At 44.5% G+C, this 22,541-nt stretch overlaps 1 protein-coding gene across 1 annotated transcript in view; it reads left to right on the forward strand.

The window, feature by feature from the left end:
- LOC109870433 (ETS translocation variant 4-like) overlaps positions 1 to 22,541 on the forward strand; it is a 40,795-nt gene that overhangs the window by 8,975 nt on the left and 9,279 nt on the right. The window contains exons 5-8 of the mRNA XM_020460945.2: positions 14,683 to 14,812; positions 16,726 to 16,926; positions 19,057 to 19,454; positions 21,773 to 21,841. Of these exons, the coding sequence (XP_020316534.1) occupies positions 14,683 to 14,812; positions 16,726 to 16,926; positions 19,057 to 19,454; positions 21,773 to 21,841 (798 nt within the window). The remainder of the gene's footprint in view (positions 1 to 14,682; positions 14,813 to 16,725; positions 16,927 to 19,056; positions 19,455 to 21,772; positions 21,842 to 22,541) is intronic.

Consider the following 22,541-nt stretch of genomic DNA (forward strand, 5'->3'; position numbering starts at 1 on the left):
GCTACTGTACTTGTCAAAGTTACGGTAATCTTTGCCTGTGAAACAAAGCATTTCCAAGACACATACTTAATACAACCTACTTATCATGGGTGAATTTGGATGCTACTATTGTCCTCCTCCATCCATTTGCATAGTTATGAAAGCTGAATGGATCGGCCCAGGAAACCAGTAAAAGATCATTCAGAGTCCAGGTACAAAGATTCCCTTTTGTGTATGTCTGAGGTGTAAGAGGGGAAAGCAAATTCCCGTACTACACAACTGTGTGGCTAGTATTTGAATGGGTTTCCCTTTTTGTTGTGTGTCTAGACAATGGGGATTCAGGATCTGTAGGGGAGTTTGCGCTTTACAAACAGTGTCCTCCATGCCCTTTTCATTTAAAGCCATTCATAGAGTTAGGTCCTTTTTACATTGACGAAAGTTCGAGATTCTCGAGAGGAGATTCTCGAGAGGTATCAAAATAAATTGTGAGACAGCTGTGCCACCAGAGACTCTGGGTTCGCGCCCAGGCTCTGTCGTAACCGGCCGCGACCGGGAGGTCCGTGGGGCGACTCACAATTGGCCTAGCGGGAGGGGTTGGCCGGTAGGGATATCCTTGTCTCATCGGGCACCAGCGACTCCTGTGGCGGGCCGGGCGCAGTGCGCTCTAAACCAAGGTTGCCAGGTGCACAGTGTTTCCTCCGACACATTGGTGCGGCTGGCTTCCGGGTTGGATGCGTGCTGTGTTAAGAAGCAGTGCGGCTTGGTTGGGTTGTGTATCGGAGGACGCATGACTTTTAACCTTCGTCTCTCCCGAGGCCGTACGAGAGTTGTAGCGAAGAGACAAGATAGTAGCTACTAAAAACAATTGGATACCACGGGGTAAAAGTCCCATTATTATTATTTTTTAAATAAATAAATAAATTGTGAGAATATATGCTTATTAGAATTTAAAGCTGTGAATTGCTCACATCTCGACCGCTAGCTACCTTCAGGGTAGCACAAGCAGGGCAGTGTAAACAGAACTGTCTCATTGAGTCCAGCACTCCTACAGTAAAAATCATAATTGCAGAACAATGTTTTTGGAACAGCTGAAATGCATAGACATTTTCCTTATATTTGAGACTTGTATTATTGAGTTTTTACCTGAAATTGCAGTAACAGCCTGTTACATTCTACATTTGTAGCCGTAGCTTTAAGAAAAGTAATATCAACAGTGTACCCCCCCCTTGCTTGGCTACCCTGCACTGAGCCACTTTCCAGGCAGGAAGCCATTTGATCTAGCTATGCAAGCAAGACCTGATCAGCTCCCGAGGAAATGATCAACGTTTTAGTCGCAATTTGTGTTTACCTCATATAATGACTTCCATGGTGTTGACCAAATGAAGCCTGGTTTGTTCTAAGGCAGGGTTATTCAACCAGGGGGTCCGCAAAATAATAATAATAATAATGTTTTTATGAATATCGATAGCAACAACAGAATAAACAAATGTAGAATTACATACATATAGCAGAAAAGCAGAATATCTTCTTTCTAATGTCAACTTTTTTTCTTAACTCCTAATATTGAGCAAATTACACAGAGTTTCTACTGTCGTTGGTATTAAACTTACTGGAATATCTGACATAGGCTTTGAAAAACCACCCATGAACATGCAACCACTGCGGCAAGTGCTGCTGGTAAGCTTTCTTGACTTGGACATAAATGTTTGCCAACACATGGCCAAATTTTTTGTTTAACCAGCTAAACAGCTGCTCTTAGCAAAACCGGGTTTGGAGTTACCTTTCTAGCTAATAGGCTATGTTAAAGTTTACACTTCCTCTTCCAATTATAATGTGGGGAGGTCAGAACAATAAAAATATATATATATACCAAATCTATTAATTTTTAAATGTTGATTACCTCTCTCCTTGTCATTCTCATTCTCACCTGAGGATAAGACAAGATGTGAAAATGATTTTTTGCAAACATATGATGGGGGACCCTGGGTTGTGGGTTTGCCTGGGGTGTGGGGTTCCCTGGGCAAGAGAAGGTTGAAGATCCCAGTTTTAAGGGAACTTTAATACGCTGATATTGTCATGTAGAACTAAGAGCTAGCAATCTAGCTATGGTTCAGCATTCAGCTAACTGGTTAACATTAGTAGCTAGCTATTATGATGTAGATAGTTAATGAGAATACAGAAAGTATTTTGTCTAGCTTGCTTCCTAGCAGCTCTATACAATACTATGAATGACACTGTATGATAATGCTACTGTATTTTATATTCGTATGAGAGAGGTAAACGTTCATGTTTGATATGCTAACATTACTAGCTAGTGGTAGCTTAGCTAACTGTGCTATTGTCTTACGTGCTAGGTACATTTAATGTGTGTACGAACAAGAAAATAAACCCTTTAATTGTCTGCACATGCTTGTGAATTGTTGCATTGTCATTCTGAAACAGGAAAGGGCCTTCCCCAAACTGTTGCCACAAAGTTGGAAGTACAGAATTCGTCTAGAATGGCTTTGTATGCTGTAGCGTTTCCCTCTACTGGAACTAAGAGTCCTAACCCGGACCATGAAAAAGAGCCCCAGATCATTATTCCTCCTCCACCAAACTTTAGTTGGCACTATGCACTATGCATTTAACCACTTGTTGCTCCTAGACGTTTCCAATTCACAATAACAGCATTTACTGTTGACCGGGGCAGCTCTTTCAGGGCAGAAATTTGACTAACTGACTTGTTGGAAATGTGGCATCCTATGACTGTGCCACGTTGAAAGTCACTGAGCTCTTCATTATGGACCATACTACTGCCAATGTTTGTCTATGGAGATTGTATGGCTGTGTGATTTTATACACCTATCAGGACCGGGTGTGGCTGAAATAGCCGAATCCACTGATTTGAAGGGGTGTCCACATGTTTTTGGCCATGTAGTGTATCTACACCAGTCTGTTCCTCAGACTCTCTTCCAATTTTCGTCAATCTGAATAGGCCCTTATGAGTGAGTCCGTTCAAAATGATGACGAAGAGGACATTGGTATATTTAACAGATTTTTTTTTTGCAGAATTAACATAGACATTTCAATGGATAAAGTCTCAATTAAACATGTTTTGAACATAATTTAAACCTGAAAATAAGTCAGAAGTTGTATAGTGTGAAACTTAGCAACGGAGTTCCCCCTGGCCCTGCTCAAAACCCATTAGCCCCAGTGACACATGCCCAGTGAAACATATTGTTCCTGTCTGTGGAACAACAATGAGGAGGAGGAAGTGGCGATGAACCCTAGGGCACGCAAGGGTCATGTCTACTTAACCCTAGGCTAACCCAGCCAATCACTGCCAGCTTGCTGCCCATGGTTGACCCTGGTATGATCCGTAGGGTCATTGGGGATTCACTTTGACAGGCAGCTCACTTATATGCAGTAGTCTGAGCAGAGATGGCCTCAGGTTGACAGACAGCACTCCTGCTAGCTCCTGCTGTTCGTACTCAATGGCCAGAACACTCTTTTGGGCTTCTCTATTCAACATGATGTGATGGGAAGCTCCAAGTAGACAGGCTGCCATTGACATAAAGATATTCTTCTACGTGTTTGTGGTTGCGACTGGTAGCGAGTCTATTGAAGCCCCCTGCGGGTGAAATGAAAGCCTTGTCTGTTCCCATACCCGGTTATGCATTATTCCATCAAACTCATCACTCTTCAGCCTTGTAATATAGTTCTAAACAGGTGAGTCAGATGTTATGGTAACTCAGAGTACAAAGTCCTAACGTTTTCTGGAGGCCGTATTGAAAAGGTGCCACAGCAAATCAAAAGTTGTTTTCTGAGTCAGGTTGTTACCTGTATGGGTGTGGAAGATAGAGGGAAAGGGAGCGAGAATGACAGAGAGAGCGAGAGGGATGAAGAGAGTAAAAACAGAGCGCCAGGCTTTGGGACACTGGAATGCTAGATGAAGGAGATGGGAGGAGGGGCGGACAATAAGTTATTGTGCAATACCTGCACATCTGGTAAATCTATCTGTTCCCTTCTCCCTCAATAACAGATAACAAGCATGCTCTGTCTGCAGAGTTCCACTGATGGAAGGTTATGTAAACACATGTCCTTTACCTCTGAATTATACTGTGTATTTGATGGAACTTGACCTTCAAGCTTTAATACAATACATGTGTGTTCCTTAACATATGATTCACTGAATACCGTTATGAAATGAAGTCAATTCTAAAGACGGGGATGACTTTCAGTGATAAAGTGATACCTAAAAGGGAGGAGGTATGTTGACTTTTGGGGGTTTGACAAATCCACCTATCTGATCTGTAATGAGGCTGTTGGATACTGACAGGCCCATTTGTTTTCAATGTATCTGGCTGCAGGGAGGGAACTCAGTCGATTGTCAAACAAATCTTCCACACACTGACTGTTTACTTAGTTTTTACATTTGAAGGTTTTTAGAATTGTCTAAGAGAGAATAAATAAGCCATTGATAAATGTGTTGTTACTGAAATACAAATTGTGTGGCAAGCAAGAGTTCTTTGGGTTCCGTTGGATGGAGAGCAGCCCAACAGACACATCCCATTCATACATTTTCTCCTGAGTGTAAGAGGAAGCGTGTCTCCCCCTCTCCCCATTCATAAAAAAAGTGCTACAGTACTACGTTACCCCCTTTGTGACCCCCCTCTCTACGAGTGGATTCTCTGACCCCTCCCTCTTCCTGCCTCTGTACAAACTAAGCTGAGTTTTAAATCTGGACACCCCTAACTACCCCCCTCCCTCTCTCTCTCTCCTTTCCTCCCTTCTACCCTCTCTCTTTCTCTACACATTGAGTGTTCCAAGATGTGAGCTGATCCAGTCATTTCGGAGCTGTGTGGGCCGATTGTTTAGTTTTGGGCCTTGTAGTAATTATATAGGAAGTTGTGGCTGTAGATGCCGTTCCAGTCTTTTAGAGAGAAAAGGGGAAACAGAGAGAGAGAACGGAAAGAGAAAGAAAGAGATAGGGAGTGCAGTTGAGTGAGAACGCTCACAGCAGTTTGTCTCATCGGTAGGAAGCATTCTGCCACGACATTCATTTTCAACCTTCTCTCGTTTGTGTTGTTGTGTTCCCCTGCTCACTCATTCGTTCAGAGCTGGCCCAATCAGTCCCCATTTGGTGCAGAGGGAGAGTAAATTGGTGAGTCTCTCCCTCTGCTCTCTCTCCACTCAAACGAAAAGAAATATGCAGCCCAGTGTTCTCAACTTTCCAAAATACAGCTGCTATGCAACAAGTCTGCAAAAACATCCAGGTGACTGCCAGATATGCATGGATACCATTCGCCCTGGGAGGACGATTCCTCTTCAATGTGTATGCGTCCATGCGTGCGTGTGGTTATATGAGTGAATAGGTCATTTCTCTCTACAAACACACATGCATTCCTGCCCACCTACACATGGTACGCACACACACATACACACTACGCACACACACGTACACACTCTGCACACACTTCAGCCCCACAGTTTTATGAATGGGTTGGTTGTGAGAGACTGGCTGAAGCAGCACATTGGGTCAAGGAGAGGGAATCTCAATTCATGAATTGGAGGGCCGTTATTCTACGACTAACACTACAAAAAGAGAGGGAGAACAATGCTTTATCTCTTTACATTTGGTTTCTGCTAATGTAATCCCTTAAATATATTTTCCAAAAAGTGTTTTATGTCTTCTTGATGTAGGGATTTGAAAGAATCAATAGATGTTTTCCCTCTTGTAATGCACATACTAACATAATACTTTTGCCACATAATACTCACTAAAAACGGGCTTCTATGGATGGAGTAAATGTTGATTCAGACCAGTCCTGCAGACCAGGGACTGTATATGTAGAGATTTGAGCCAGCTCTAGCGGAGTGTCAGCTCAACCTTCTGAATGGGCAGTAGTGTATTTTTTATTACAGAAGGGGGGGGGGGGGGGGGGGGGGGTGCATGTACGGGGAGAGAAAGGGGGGAGGCTCGAGGAACTGCTGTGCTTTAACGTTCTCCGCAGCTGGAATGTTTTCTATTTCTAAGGTGAGAACAGAGGAGAACAAGGAGGAGCAGATACAGGCAGGGATGAGGCCTGCAAACAACAGGCCAGTTAGTTCCACGTTGAGCACGAGAAACAAGGAGGGCACGTCAGCAAACCACACATGGCATCACAAAATAGCACCAGCGTTAATTGGTGATGCCATAGTTTTTGCCAAGGCAGGCAGCTAGGGCTATACCTCTATTTTCTCTTCTTGACTGAGTCAGTCATACCTGGGTCCTGTTCAATGGGTAGAAAACGCTTTGAAAAGAAGTGAAAGTGGGACCTGCACCTGAACTTAAGAACACCAGTAAGAACACAGATCTTCTATGTGTCTTACTAAACATGACCCTGGTTTGCTCATTGTTTACAACCGCCACATGTGACTTTAAGACGGGATGGCTGATGGTTGAGGCTGTGGTCTTGCTATAGTGACTTGCTGACAGAGGACAGGACGTGTGTGTGGAGTGAACCTAGTAGTGCTGTATTGATCCTGAAGATTCCCCAGACGGGGGAGGAAGAGTGGGAGGCGGAGGGATAGATGAAAGGATAAAGTGTGGATAAATCAGGAAAGGGGAGAGAGAGAGAGGAAGAGAGATAGAGGAAGAAACAGAGAGATTGAAGGGAGCGATAGGGCGAGAGGATCTGTGGACGTGGCATGTGCTCTGATAATTACAGGGAGGTGTCCGGCCAGGCTTTCTACTAGGACTTGATGGGAACAGTGCAGCACGTGTTCTATATCTCTATATAAGCCTGGTCTGCCCCCATATCTCCTCCCCTCCCCATCCCCTCCCCTCCCTCACTTCAGCACTAGACGGATATCAGCCAGGTCACTGGGAGCTCATTATATCATTTCGGTAATGGCAGGGGGGGGCGGGAATCGATCGGCACATTAAACATTAAGAGGGGGCAGCTATATTGGGGACTGAGGGACCGAGAGTGAAGAGTCAATATTGTGCCACATTAATCACACCCCTTGCTTTCTGCGATGGAACGTCCCGCTCGCTGCCCATGTCCTGGGATGGGGATGTATTGTATTGTGTCCACTAAACAGCAATGGGGGAGAAAGATTTATATATGGTCAATGGCCATTCATAAAATACCACCGCAACGCACTGGGGATGAAATGGACAATGGATGAAGTGTGATTAATCTAAATGTTTAAAGAGATACAGGTCATGTTTTTTGTCAATAGGAAGGCAATGGCCAACTTTGATTCAACTTAGATTTCAGTGTAGCCGCGTAAACTTTGATTCTGTATCACTGTACATGTTGTTATTTACCATGCTATTATCCACAACACGTCCCTGAGCAACAGTCAGTGCTAATCGCTATTAGGTTCATTCATCGAGAAGAGGCGAAGTAGGTTAAGGGATCATTCTGGTGGAAGAGCTGCCTTTTTCTAAATCCTGTGTCCACTCCTCCTTGTCTTGACCACAGGATGGACATGACAGTCACATGCGCACACACATTCTGATTCACAGTACCGTCTCTTCACTAGCTACTCCTGAACTGTTCTAGTTTCTCATGCAGGTCCTACAGTCATATTGTCCTAAGGATATGTACAGTATGCTACAGTCATTGGTGGGTGACATCATTTCATTTAAAATATTAAGCACACAGGATATGAAAAAGGAATTTCCACGTTCAAAAAAGGCAACCTGACAAAATGTTAAAATGATCTAGAAGTAAGAAGTGAAACTTGGATGATTGAACGTGTGACACTCCATACTCTGGTCACATGAACTGGGTTTCGTTCAAGTCCGCCACATCCTTTTACCCAAAACAACATCAAGCTACACCCAATAATATGAAACCAAAATACATCGAACACTTCCGTTTCTCTTAAAGCGTCTTGATATCTCTCACATAGTTAATCGGTTTTGACGCAAACAAAGCCAAGGGAGATAAAGGGACCTGCCACTTCGCTTTACCTTCCAATTGCTTCCTGTTGATACTTCAGTACTGTCTATCTATCGTGTCAGGCTCATTTGTCAGGTATCTGACAACAATACTTTAAATATTCAAGGAAGTCAAGTCGTAAAAACAATATCTGATCAGAATGGGGGACCCGTAAATCAGATAGGAGAAACGAATGGTTAAATGGACCAAGCGTTGGCTTTTAAAGATGCCGAGTTGTCAGTTTGCCCATTGCTCTCTCTGCTCTTTCTGATTGTGCATTGACCTGAGAAGCACACATGTCCAGCACATGTTTCCATGTGCCAGTGGAGTAGCTGCTGGATTGTCTCTCTAGTCTCTCTAATGATGTGGAACACATTGAATCGTCGTCGTTGACTCGCCATCCCACTGGATTTTCCACTGATGCACTATTACACTGAACAAAAATATAAACTCAACATGTAAAGTGTTGGTCCCATGTTTCATGAGCTGAAATAAAAGATCCCAGAAATGTTCCATACGCACAAATTTCTCTCAAATGTTGGGCAGAAATGTGTTTACATCCCTGTTAGTGAGCATTTCTCCTTTGCCAAGATAATCCATCCACCTGACAGGTGTGGCACATCAAGAAGCTGATTAAACAACATGATCATTACACAGATGCACCTTGTTCTGGGGACAATAACAGGCCAATCTGAAATGTGCAGTTTTGTCACACAACACAATGACACAGATGTTTCAAGTTTTGAGGGAGAGTGCAATTGGCATGCTGACCACAGGAATGTCCACCAGAGCTGTTGCCAGAAAACTGAATGTTGATTTCTCTACCATAAGCCGCTTCCAATGTCGTTTTAGAGAATTTGGCAGTACGTCCAACAGGTCTCACAACCGCAGACAACGTGTATGGCATTGTGTGGGTGAGAGGTTTGGTGATGTCAGTTTTGTGAACAGAGTGCCCCATGGTGGCGGTGGGGTCATAGTATGGGCAGGCATAAGCTACGGACAATGAACACAATTGCATCTTATCGATGGCAATTTGAATGCTTAGAGATACCGTGACGAGATACTGAGGTCCATTGTCGTGCCATTCATCCTCTGCCATCACCACATGTTTCAGCTTGATAATGCACAGCCCCATGTTGCAAGGATCTGTACACAATTCCTGGAAGCTGAAAATGTCCAAGTTCTTCCATGGCCTGCATACTCACCAGACCTATTGAGCATGTTTAGGATGCTCTGGATTGATGTGTACAACAGTATGTTCCACTTCCGCCAGTATCCACCAACTTCACACAGCTATTGAAGAGGAGTGGGACCACAATCCACAAGGCCACAATCAACAGCTTGATCAACTCTATGGGAAATAAATGTGTTGCGCTGAATGAAACAAATGGTAGTCACACAAGATATGACTGGTTTTCTGACCAACAGATGTTTATCTGTATTCCCAGTCATATGCAATCCATAGATTAGGGCCTAATGAATGTATTTCATTTGACTGATTTACTTATGTAAACTGTATCTCAGTCAAATCTTTGAAATTGTTGCATGTTGCGATTATATTTTTGTTCAGTATACATTATACACACAGTACTTTCAATGTGTGGGCCAACATACTTGGAATTAAAATGTCAGCGTTTAAATTTCACCTAAATGTTTACAGTGAGTGAAATTGAGTGCCATTATTCTGTACTTGATAGGGTTGAAAGTTACAGCAGCGGCAACAAGCCCAGTTGAAAGTAAGAATCACTTCAACAAAAAAGGTGCCAGAATTAGGTGTAGGTGAAGCAGCATATCTTGATATATTTTGACCTTTGCCATCATAACATATAAAACTATTGTTGAGCCAGTCCACAAAGTCAGAGAGAAGAATGCTATATAACATATCTCAGAAATCCATTTAGTTCCTTTCAAAACCTTTAGAGCCATTGTGATATTATAATCCTTGTTGTTTTTATTGATCTGTCATCGTTGGGATCAATTAGCCAGTGGGGGACCAGGTCTCTCTCTCTCTCTCTGGCTTTTTAGAAAGAGTCATGCACTAATGCAAGAACTGCCATATCATTAACATTCAAGGAAAAGTCCTGTGACAGTTGAAATACACCTACATTCATTCTCATGGTTTACCTATGGCAGTAGTTTGCAATACTATTCACCCTATTTGACATTGCCTCCCTCCCCCACATCGTGGGCCAAACATTTTAGTGCCCCCCCCCCTCTTGACGGTGAAAATACAAATGTTTTTAAAGTAATTTCCTGCAATTCTACACATTTTACCATGATTTATACCATGTTAATCATATTTAGGTGAGAGGGACTAACCAAATCAATAGTGGCTCCCTAGAGGTCAGGGCCCCTGGGCATGTGACCAGTCGGTATTCAGCCATAATTGCAGCAAGTTTAGATAGCTGGCAAGACAAATTTACCAATCTAAAAATTGTTAGCTAAAATGGCTAATTGAGTGACTTCCAGTGACTGGCATTGCTGACTACTGGTACACAACCAAATGTCGAACTTGTGTATTCTACTATTCTAACTCTCAACGGTAAGTTGAGTTTTGGGGGGGGGGGGGGGCCCTAGCCGCCTTGGGACCTAAGTTACCGCTTATGTCGCTTGTGCCTGGAATCGGCCCTGAACCAGAATGTTAAGTCACTGGGAAGCTCACTGGCTGGCTGGCGAGTACAGAAGCTGTCACGGCCTGCAGACTTCCAGAGACTTCCCATCCTAGAGATAAACACCCCAATGTAAAGTTCTCCAGATCCTCTCTCACTTCAGGTTTAAATTCCCCTAGAGGAGAACCTTTAATGGTAGGAAATGCTCTGTATAAAATAAACGGAGAAGTTTACAGGGGAGGGGAGTTTCCTACCTGGCATTCAATGCTGGCTGCCACTTGTTTGATCATTGCCATTAGCTACCAAGCTATGATTGGAATCCTGAACAAACTGAAGATCACAAGAGGATAGTGAGACGAGATAGATACCCTATTTATTTTACTCTTTCTTGATACTTTAGGTTTTCAACTTGAAGTCTCTTGATGATGCAACACTCTGAACCCTGAATTCCTCTTTGCGTTACACAATGTAGTAGCATGGCTATGACAAGGTATTTCTTTAGCACTTCCTGTCTTAAGCCTCAGAAGAATGTCCCATTTCAGACGAGCTTCGGGCGGCTCCTCAGTCCTGAGGAGTTCCTACTAGTACCCCCATGTGTTCCAGCTGAGCACCCTTTTGTGAGGGCGGGGGGGGGGGGGGGGGTGTGGTGGAGTGTTGAAGGGGTTGGAGGTCTCCGGTCCTGACATTTTGTTTGTGGTGGGTGTTGACTGAATAGTGCCCCCCTTCCATAATAATCCTGTCACTTCCTGAAGCACTCAACCATGACCATCACCTTTCACCCTGCATCCTCCCCCAAGGCTTCACCATTTACATATGTAAAGTCCTCCTGCTCCTCCCTCCACCCCCCACCCCCACCTACAGGGGTAGTCAGAATGAGAGTGAATGGTGAGACACGAAGAGAAAGCATAAATCGAAAGATTGGAAGAAAAAAAACAAATCAGAAAGAGGAGGAAACACAAGATGAAAAAACGTTCAACTTTCACCACAAGAAGAAAGCTTTCCACATGCCCTGTAGCCCGACTCCGTTTATTTTGTGGGGAGAATAAGACAAGCGCATCAGCAGTGAACGTCTCTAAGGTTACCGACCCCCTACCGAATGATGTTGAGATATTAGGATGTGTTCACATAATACACCCCCCCCCCCCCAACACCCATTCCGAATATTAAGAGAGGACACACGCATCCCCTCTCTGCTTTAACTGAACACTTGAACACTGAACACTTCTCTAGGCCATTATACAGTACATTATGTTTAAGTTCACCACACCCCCTTAGAAAAAAACTCCTTGAAGTAAAATATGAGGATCTTGGAGAAAAAGTGATGCAACTACTAACAGGGCTGTAGAGAGAGAAACCGGAGCCTGTAAACTGGGGTCAAATGTCCCAAAATGAAACCAGCAGGGAAGGGCAATGCTGTCCAAACTGTTTATATGACTGCCACTACTTTATAAACTTTGGCGGCAAATTTCATATAATTTGAACTGGATTAACCTCAATAATGTACGTTTTTTCCAAGATTTGTAAAACCGTCATTTGTTAACCCGTTTTGAAACCGCACATTTTAGGAATCAACCTTTTTCTATTTGAAATAAATCATAATTTTTCTGTCGTGTCATTCATTTATGATACTCTTTGGAGACGTCAAGTTTCAGAAGTCTTCTGAAAATGGGCAGGGACTCTGCTGTCCTAGCTTCAGGGGGAAGCTGGTGCCACCATTGCGCTGCCAGGCCAGAGAAGATATCAAAAACAACTGAAACAATTTATATGCTCGAATTTTGGGATATTTCTATAAGCATCAAGGGATGGAGAGTAATCCAATGTCTCCCATCCTTTGATCCTGGGCTTAATAAATCATTTGATTCATTAGGGCTTCGTTAACGGGGAAGTCAGCCAACTTCTGCTAATTGAGGAAGCGTGCCAGACAACAACAGCAGCAATCACACACACTCACAGCCATCCCGTGCTCATTTACAAGAGTAATTAATATTGTAGATCCTGACAGACAAATCTCCACCAATTCACTATTGAACAGTGCTGTGCTTCATTCTCAAACAGTGACCCATGCTCTTGGCTCGATGCTGTTCAGAGCAGTATGCAGGTTCTGAAATTAAACATGTTCTGAGGCTGTCCTCAGAAGTGGGGCCACATCAAAAGGCAATATGTCTGCCAATCATATTAGCTGCTCCACTTGGGCTGCATTGTGCCTGGACTTGTTTACAGTACACACTACACACCATGGATTGTTTGCCATTCATAAGTGTGGCACAAAGTGAGAGGGTCAATATGTGAGACAAACACATCCCACACTCTCATAGACGTATTCGAAAGTCAGTCAGTCATGTGCCGCCCTGGGTATTAAGAGAAGTGAAGAGAGCAGAGGGATTTGGAGTGCTGCAATCTTAATGTGTCTGTGTGGGAAATCTGGGTAAATACTTGCTAATCCTTTCTGATCGCACTCTAAAGCCAACACTTCCTCACCTGCCCGGGTTTGTCAAGGAGGGGAGACTAAAATAATTAGATTCCCTCTGTTCTACATGCTGTCTGTCTGCCTGTCTGCCTGTCTTTCTGTCTGTCTGCCTGCCTGTCTTTTTGTCTTTCTTTCTGTCTGTCTGTCTGCCTGCCTGTCTTTTTGTCTTTCTGTCTGTCTACCTGCCTGTCTTTTTGTCTGTCTGCCTGCCTGTCTTTTTGTCTGTCTTTCTGTCTGTCTGCCTGTCTTTTTGTCTTTCTGTCTGTCTGTCTGTCTGCCTGCCTGTCTTTTTGTGTCTGCCTGCCTGTCTTTTTGTCTTTCTTTCTGTCTGTCTGCCTGCCTGTCTGTTTATCTTTCTTTCTGTCTGTCTGCCTGCCTGTCTTTTTGTCTTTCTTTCTGTCTGTCTGCCTGCCAGTCTTGTTGTCTTTCTGTCTGTCTGCCTGCCTGTCTTTTTGTCTTTCTTTCTGTCTGTCTGCCTGCCTGCCTTGCTGTGTGTCGCTTTCTCTCTCTCTTTCTCAGTCTCTTTCATTCTGTCTACATTTCTCCCCGATTGTCTCTCTCTTTTGGCCTCTCTCCATTCCTCTCTAGCCTTCTATTCTACTGTGTTGCTCTCTTTGAATAGCTGTAGAAGGTCCTTTCGCAGCCTTTTACAGTCAGTCGCTGCATTTTTCTCCTCCCTTTTTGTGAATGGGATACAGACAGTACGTAATTACCTGGTCTCGGGTTTCAGCGGGGCCTGTTCTGTCAGCACCACACCCACTGCAGTCACACACAGTGCGCACACACACACACACACACACACACACACACACACACACACACACACACACACACACACACACACACACACACACACACACACACACACACACACACACACACGCACACACACACACACACACACAGGCCTCACCAGCTGGAAGTGCACAGCTGCTGCTGTTTACCCTCTCAGGGCCAGAAAAACATCCTGTGCTGTACAGTCGGTGAAAACCTCCCCTCACATAATAAACACATTCTCGGCACAGTTTGAAGCCCCACTTTTGGTGATTTGTGTGGCCTTTTAGACAAAGGTCCTCACCAAGAGAGGAGCTTGATAGAAAGTAGACGTCTTAGGTGGAGTTTGGATTGGACACGAAAAAAAATATAGACTGTGCAGAAAAGAAGCGTCAGAATGTTTGCAAACGAAGAACTAAACCAAGACAAAACATTGTATCTAGCCATTTCCCTTTGGAAAAGAAAGTTCTTAACTGAAATACCAAAAATGATATAACATTGTCTGCCAAGGAAATAAAGAATGTATTATGTCTCAGTCAAACATCATGCTGACCAAAGTGTTACATTGCCTTTTGCTCATCTAAAGACAGTGTCTTGGCCAGTGTCGTTGTTTAGGTTTGGCTTGACTTTGTGTTGGTACATAGGATGTTATGGCTGGTGTTGTGTCTGGAGGAGAGGACAGAAAGTGGGCGAGGACACCAACGGCTTCCAAATGAACTGCGGGAATGTGTGTACGCACATGTTATACGTGTGTTTAGATGTGTCTGTCTGCATCCCTTGTTTTCAATTGACTGTCACTTGAGTGTTCTGGCTCGTATTAGAGATTCCTGTGTGGATCAGAAGTATTTGCTTAGCCTTTGAGCTTGACAACACCACAGAGGGGAAAAGAAAATGATCCATGTGCACCAACCTCCTTTTCGGGTCTCTGTTTCTTCTACAGCAGTGGCATTCCACAGCCCGCCAGTCACCATCAAGAAGGAACCACAGAGCCCAGGTTCCGACCCCAGCCAATCCTGTAGCCACAAGCAGACCTTCACCTACCCCAATGGAGAGCAGTGCCCTTACGCCAGGTACCCATGTCAGCACAACGGTGGCAAGAAAAAGTATGTGAACCCTTTTCGAATGACCTGGATTTCTGCATAAATTCGTCATAAAATTTGATCTGATCTTCATCCAAGTCACAACAACAGACAAACACAGTGTGCATAAACTAATAACACACAAATTATTATATTTTTCTTGTCTATTAATGAATACAAAATTTAAACATTCACAGTGTAGGTTGGGAAAAGTATGTTAACCCCTAGGCGAATGACTTTTACAAAAGCTAATTGGAGTTAGGAGTCAGCTTACTTGGAGTCCAATCAATGAGACGAGATTGGAGATGTTCGTTAGAGCTGCCCTGCCCTATAAAAAACACTCACAACATTTGAGTTTGGTATTCACAAGAAGCATTGCCTGATGTGAACAATGCCTCGAACAAAAGAGAACTCAGAAGACCTAAGATGAAGAATTGTTGACTGACATAAAGCTGGAAAGGGTTACAAAAGTATCTATAAAAGACTTGATATTCATAAGTCCACGGTAAGACAAATTGTCTATAAATTGAGAAAGGTCAGCGCTGTTGCTACTCTCCCTAGGAGTGGCTTCAAGAGCACAGAGCAGAATTCTCAATGAGGTTAAGTAGAATCCTAGAGTGTCAGCTAAAAGGACTTACAGAAATCTCTGGAACATGCTAACATCTCTGTTGATGAGTCTAAGATACGTAAAACACTAAATAAGAATGGTGTTCATAGGAGAACACCATGGAAGAAGCCACTGCTGTCCAAAAAAACTATTGCTGCACGTCTGAAGTTCGCAAAAGAGCACCTGGATGTTCCACAGCGCTACTGGCAACATATTCTGTGGACAGATGAAACTACAGTTGAGTTGTTTGGAAGGAAGGAACACATGACACTATGTGTGGAGAAAAAAAGGCACAGCACAGCAACATCAAAACCTTATCCCAACTGTAAAGTATGGTGGAGGGAGTATCATGGTTTAGGGCTGCAGGGCCTGGACAGCTTGCTATCATTGACAGAAAAATGAATTTCTAAATTTATCAAGACATTTTGCAGGTGAATGTAAGGCTATCTGTCTGCCAATTGAAGCTCAACAGAAGCTGGGTGATGCAACAGGACACTGCCTCAAAACACAGAAGTAAATCAACAACAGAATGGCTTCAACAGAAGAAAATGTGCCTTCTGGAGTGGCCCAGTTAGAGTCCTAACCGCAACCTGATTTAAAAAGCTGTGGCATGACCTTGAGAGTGGTTCACACGAGACATCCTAAGAATATTGCTGAACTGAAACAGTTTTGTAAAGATGAATGGTCCAAAATTCCTCCTGATTGTTGTACAGGTCTGATCCGCAACTACAGAAAACATCTGGTTGAGATTTATGGCTGCCAAAGGAGGGTCAACCAGTTATTAAATCCAAGGATTAACATACTTTTCCCACCCTGCACTGTAAATGTTTAAATGATGTACTCAATATAGACAAGAAAAATAAAATAATGTGTGTGTTATTAGTTTAAGCATACTATGTTTGTCTATTGTTGTGACTTAGATGAAGATCAGATCAAATTTGATGACCAATTTATGCAAAAATACAGGTAATTCCAAAGGGTTCACATAGTTTGTCTTGCCACTGTATAGTACACAGCTAATTATGGCCCGTTTACAAACATTTTAGAGTTAGACGGTCCATAGCAAGTCAATAGTCATCCAATTCCAGTCAATTATCAGGCATAAGTCAGTGCGGCAAAGAGAGTGACCACAAGCTATTGACCACAACGCCAGTATCTACAAAACAGCCATCCTCCATAAGCCCAGTTTGGCTTACTGACCTGTATTATTCATGCTAGGGCCTACTACTGATGCCATGGTAGTGCTCATAAACCACATTGGGATTCATAAACCATGTTTGTGTGTGTTTTTTTCCAGTGCCTACGAGCAGAAGAGGGCCCCAGGACCAAATAAGAGCTCCTGCACCCAAGGGACACCCATGTCCCCCATGCAGCACCATTACTCCCCCAAGCAAGTCGGAGGCGCTGGTGGAAGGCCTGACAACATGGCCTACAACATGAACCACCCTGCTGCCTCCCAGCCACTGCCCAGCCACAACAACTACCCCATGAACACCAGGTATTACCCCCTGTACTGTACGAAATACTTAAACTTGTGCCAAAAAAGTGCATGCCTTTGGTGGGTGACAATGTGCTTTGGTGGGTAATAATGTGCTTTGACGCGGATGCTACAAGACTGTTTTGCTAGCTACCATCATCCAATGGCATTGAGGAGAATACCACCTCAGTCATCGGCTTCATCAATAAGTGCAATGACAACGTCATCCCCACAGTGACCATACGTACATATCCCAACCAGAAGCCATGGATTACAGGCAACATCCGCATGGAGCTAAAGGCTAGAGCAGCCGATTTCAAGGAGCAGGACACTAATCCAGACGCTTATAATAAATACCGCTACGCCCTCAGACAAACCATCAAACAGGCAAAGCGTCAATACAGGATTAAGATTGAATCATACTACACCGGCTCTGACACTTGTCGGATGTGGCAGTGCTTGAAAACTTTTGCAGACTACAAAGGGAAACCAAGCCGCGAGCTGCCAGTGACGCGAGCCTACCAGATGAGTTAAATACCTTTTATGCTCGCTTCAATGCAAGCAACACTAAAGTATGCATGAGAGCACCAGCTGTTCCGGACGACTGTGTGATAACGCTCTCGGTAGCCGATGTGAGCAATACCTTTAATAAACAGGTCAACATTCACAAAACCGCGGGGCCAGATGGATTACCAAGCATGCATGGACCAACTGGCAAGTGTCTTCACTGCCATTTTCAACCTCTCCCTGACCGAGTCTGTAATACCAACATGTTTCAAGCAGACCACCATAGTCCCTGTGCCCAAGGTAGCGAAGGTAACCTGCCTAAATGATTACCGCCCTGAAGCACTCACATCATGGCTCACATCAACAGCATTATCCCAGATACACTAGACCCACTCCAATTCACATACCTCCCTAACAGATCCACAGATGACACAATCTCAATCACACTCCACACTGGCCTTTACCACCTGGAAAAAAGGAAAACCTATGTGAGAATGCTTTTCATTGACTACAGCTCAGCGTTCAACACAAACCCCTTAGCTTAGTGCCCACAAACTCATCACTAAGCTAAGGACCCTGGGACTAAACACCTTCCTCTGCAACTGGATTCAGGACTCCCTGACGGGCCACCCCCAGGTGGTAAGGGTAGGCAACAACACATCTGCCACACTAATCCTCAACACTGGTGCCCCTCAGGGGTGTGTGCTTAGTCCCCTCCTGTACTCCCTGTTCACCCACGACTGCGTCGCCAAACACAACTCCAACACTATCATTAAGTTTGCTGATGACACAACAGTGGTAGACCTGATCACCGACAGCGATGAGACAGCCTATAGGGAGGATGTCAGAGACCCGGCAGTGCGGTGCTCGTGGTTGCGTTTCCCCCTCAGGAGAGTAAAAAGTTTTGGCATGGGTCCCAGATCCTCAAAAAGTTCTACAGCTGTACCATCGAGGGCATCCGGACCAGTTGCATCACCGCCTGGTATGGCAACTGCTCGGCATCTGACCGTAAGGCGCTACAGAGGGTAGTGTGTACGGCCCAGTACATCACTGGGACCAAGTTTCCTGCCATCCAGGACCTATATCCTAGGCAGTGTCAGAGGAAAGACCAAAAAATTGTCAAAGACTCCAGTCACCGAAGTCATAGACTCTTCTCTCTGCTACCGCACGGCAAGCGGTACCAGAGCGCCAAGTCTAGGACCAAAAGGCTCCATAACAGCTTCTACCCCCAAGCCATAAGACTGCTGAACAATTAATCAAATGGCCACCCAGACTATTTACATTGACCCCCCACCCACCCATTTGTGTTTACACTACTGCTACTCACTGTTTATTACCTATGCATAGTCACTTTACCCCTACCTACATGTACAAATTACTTTGACTAACCTGTACCCCCGCACATTGACTCGGTACCGGTACCCCCTGTATATAGCCTCGTTATAGATATTTTATTGTGTTACTTTTTTATAATTTTTTACTTTAGCTTATTTGCTAAATATTTTCTTAACTCTTTTTTGAACTACATTGTTGGTTAAGGGCTTGTAAAGTAAGCATTTCACGGTGTTGTATATGGCGCATGTGACAAATAAAGTTCGATTTGATACTGATAGTTTTTCATTGCCCTCTCTTCCCTTCTCTCAGTTCCAGGTATCAGGCCCCCTCAGCAGACATGAGCCCCCAAGGGTTCCCCCCCCAAGGGCAGGCCTTCCAGCGAATGCACGCTGCCCCAGCCGGAGGTGGTGGCGGTGGAGGAGGAGGTGGAGGACCGGGTGGAGGTGGTGGTGGTGTCGGGGGTGGCTACCATCGGCAGCACTCAGAACCCTGTCTGCCCTACCTGCAGCAGAGCTTCAAGCAGGAGTATCTGGACCCTCTGTATGAGAGGGCAGCCCACATGGCAGGACAAGGACACGGGCCTGGGCCAGGGCATGGATCAAGGCACCTACCTCACCAACCCCAAAACTCCCATCCCCATCCTCACAGGTTCCCCCCTGCCCACATGATGGTGAAGCAGGAGCCAACTGACTACACCTATGAGCCTGGTGAGTAATTCAATCATGGTGGGCCTGAGAGCAGAATGACAGAGATACAGTATGAGAATGTTTTGAATGGAAACACTCCCTTTAGTATAGATAGTCTATCTATAATGAATAGAGAAGCTAGAGAAGCTAATCTCTAATGGAAGTCACTGAGCATCATTCCTCCCTGACAAATCACAACACACCCGAACACTGCAAAACATACCCAAACGAATCCTATGTCACTCAAAAGAACATGTAGGCCTTCTGTAGAACGTAGGATGTATACAACCCAATTACCTACGCATTGGAAGGTTATGTACATATTGCTTTGTGGCTTTTGTTCTCGGTCCTACAAAAGTTCCTTTGAGCCAACCTGTGTATGGCTAACCTTAGAATAAAATGTCCAAAAGCAGACACTTCTATATCTACAACAGACTTTTCCCTACCCCCTCCCTACCTCCAAACTCCTCCTTTCAACTCCCTGACACTTTGCAAAAAAGGTCTTGACTCTGGTCTGTAATTCTGTTTTTTCCCCTCCTCTACACTCCTCCCCACTCCCTCTCGCCGCTCGCTCGTCTCACCGAAAGGAAGGCAGAGGAATTTCATTGAGAAAATGGAGGGCACTGGAAAGACTAGAGTCCCCAGTGGAGCACTCTGGGGTGTTGGGTTGCAACAGCGGCTTTCTTTCTGCAGGCAGATGAACTCATAATGGAAAAATGAGCGTGGCCGCAGTAACCCGAACCTCTCACTGGCTGGGATGTGGAGGGGAGGGGGAAGGAGAGGGTGGGGGTAGCTATGGGCCTTGGCAACAACAAACTGAGAACCAGCCCTACCACCACAGCACAGCCCCAAAGCCCTGGCGGTTCCCTTTAAGCAGTGCTAGGATGCAAACACAAGGGCTGGAAATGCAATACGGTGTATAAGGGACATACGGCATGGATGTTGTGCATATAAGTGACAGTCAACTGGGAGCAGAGCTGTCTTTGTTGTGTTTCCCTTGGGTCTTATGGGCACAGTGGACAAACACAGCTACAAAGTGAGCCTCCCAGCGCTGAAACCAGCATACATCTCAATACAATAAGACCGACGATTGAAATTCTTTGGGACTTTTATATGTTTTGATAGAAGCCGGATACTGCTCAGAAAGTTCAACTTGGTGCTTGAAGGAATCTGATAGAAAAAAAGGATGTCTGTGGATAAACTGGACTCTGTTGGTAGGAGGAGGAGTTTGAGGGGGCTGGTGGTCCTGCCTGAGTGTTGTGCCACAAATAAGAGCTGGCCAGCTATTTTGCCTGTTCAGAAATTCTATCACAAGGACCTCATAGTCCTAATATGACCAAATCAAATCAGAATGATAGATAAGTGCGCCACTAGGCCTTAGGCAGTTATGTGGTTCAGGCTTGCGAATAAAGTCTTTTTCACATTTACATTTCCGTTTCGTAAAATAATGTGTGCCTACTAAAGCTAGCTACACCAGCCAGCACACAAATGACACTGGTGCTATCGCCCCAAATCTCCCCATCACTGGCTGGCAGTGATATTATTTACAGTGTGATAGAGTGCTGGCCCGGGAATGAAGAGTCTGATTTCCCCCAGTGACATCTTATCAGAGCCACGGCACTGCAACTGAATTCCCCAGGAGTGAGTCACCAAACTCACCACACTGCTGAGGTGCAGGAGACTAGAGCTTCACCCACTTTTGCCTGCTCTTGCCCTTCGGCCACTCATACAAACAAACACACCGATGCATGCGCATGCACTCACTCACACAGGCACACATACACTATACTGTATATGAGATGAGACCAGGTCGTCACCAACCGGACCACAACCATTAGCAACAAGGAGAAACATCCACCACCCACCCCGGATGAGAGAGGTTTTCAATTTATACAACTTCTGGAAATAGAAATGTGATTAAATGATTTGATTAGGGATTGATTGACATATAAAGATCTCATCCATTTGCGGTGTGGCTGGTTGTCAGGGTGTGTCCAGTTACGGACCTGTGTATTACTAATGCCAGGTTGATGGGCAGAGTGCCGACACCGCAGACTCACCATTCTCTACCACTGTACTACACTATACTGCTGCTCCCCACTAGGTGCTTACTCATGGCTTAAAAATACTTTAGAGGACAAGTGATATTATGACGAAGGAAAGTTTTGTCCTTGCAGGGCTAGAGGCGATCAAACCAAAAATATGCACATTTAATACTCTCTCTCTCCATGTGGATATTGGCCTGGTATTTATAGACTGAGGAAGAAAACCCATCTGTACATTGAAAAAGTTCACACTGCATTGAGCAATAGGTGTATGCCTGTGTCTCTGTCCTATAGACGTGCCTGGATGTCCTTCAGTGTACCGCCACAACGAGGGGTACCCCAACCCCCAGCACAACAATGAAGGTAAGCAAAAACTCTGGTAACTTGGTTATACGAATTATGACTTGTTCAGAAGCACGTATAAACCCTTCATAGATACTTCATAGACACGTATGACTAATGTTATAATGCATTATGACTGCAGTATGTTTTTTGTGTGTGTTTTTTTTACATTCATGCCATATTACCAAAAGTCTGTGCCCCCGGTTTATTGCACTGTAGATGGGAGGGGCATACTACATGCACCGAATCTCCCTCTCCCATTTTTTATTTATTTAAATGAGGCCTTGCTACTGGCTGTAGCATTGCGGTCATAGGCTAACCGGCCCAGTGTCCGTATTTCCATTGGCTAACCGGAGGTGTCGCTATGTTTCCATTGGCAGAGGCTCTGGCCCCTTTTCCTGCCTCAAGGATCTCTGGATAAACATTTCTACTGGAAAAAGCCTGTGTATTCTTCCTTGAGAAAAGAAAAACACTCCTCCTCTTCACTCCCTTTGTTTGTCACACCATTCTAGTTATTGTCCAGGATCATTTCTTAAACAAGTGAGAACTCAGGAACTGCCCTTGAACAGCCATTCCCAAAACAGACTGTATTACTTAGGATCATCAGAGTATTAAACACTTCAAATGAAATATGAAAACAAAAGGACCTTTTGAGATATTTACATGAAGGAATCCTCCCCTTCTCACGAAGTACTCTACTCCTTTGTGTTGAAGTGGATAA

This window comes from Oncorhynchus kisutch, linkage group LG25, assembly GCF_002021735.2.
Source record: "Oncorhynchus kisutch isolate 150728-3 linkage group LG25, Okis_V2, whole genome shotgun sequence".
NCBI classification, from domain to species: Eukaryota; Metazoa; Chordata; class Actinopteri; order Salmoniformes; family Salmonidae; genus Oncorhynchus; species Oncorhynchus kisutch.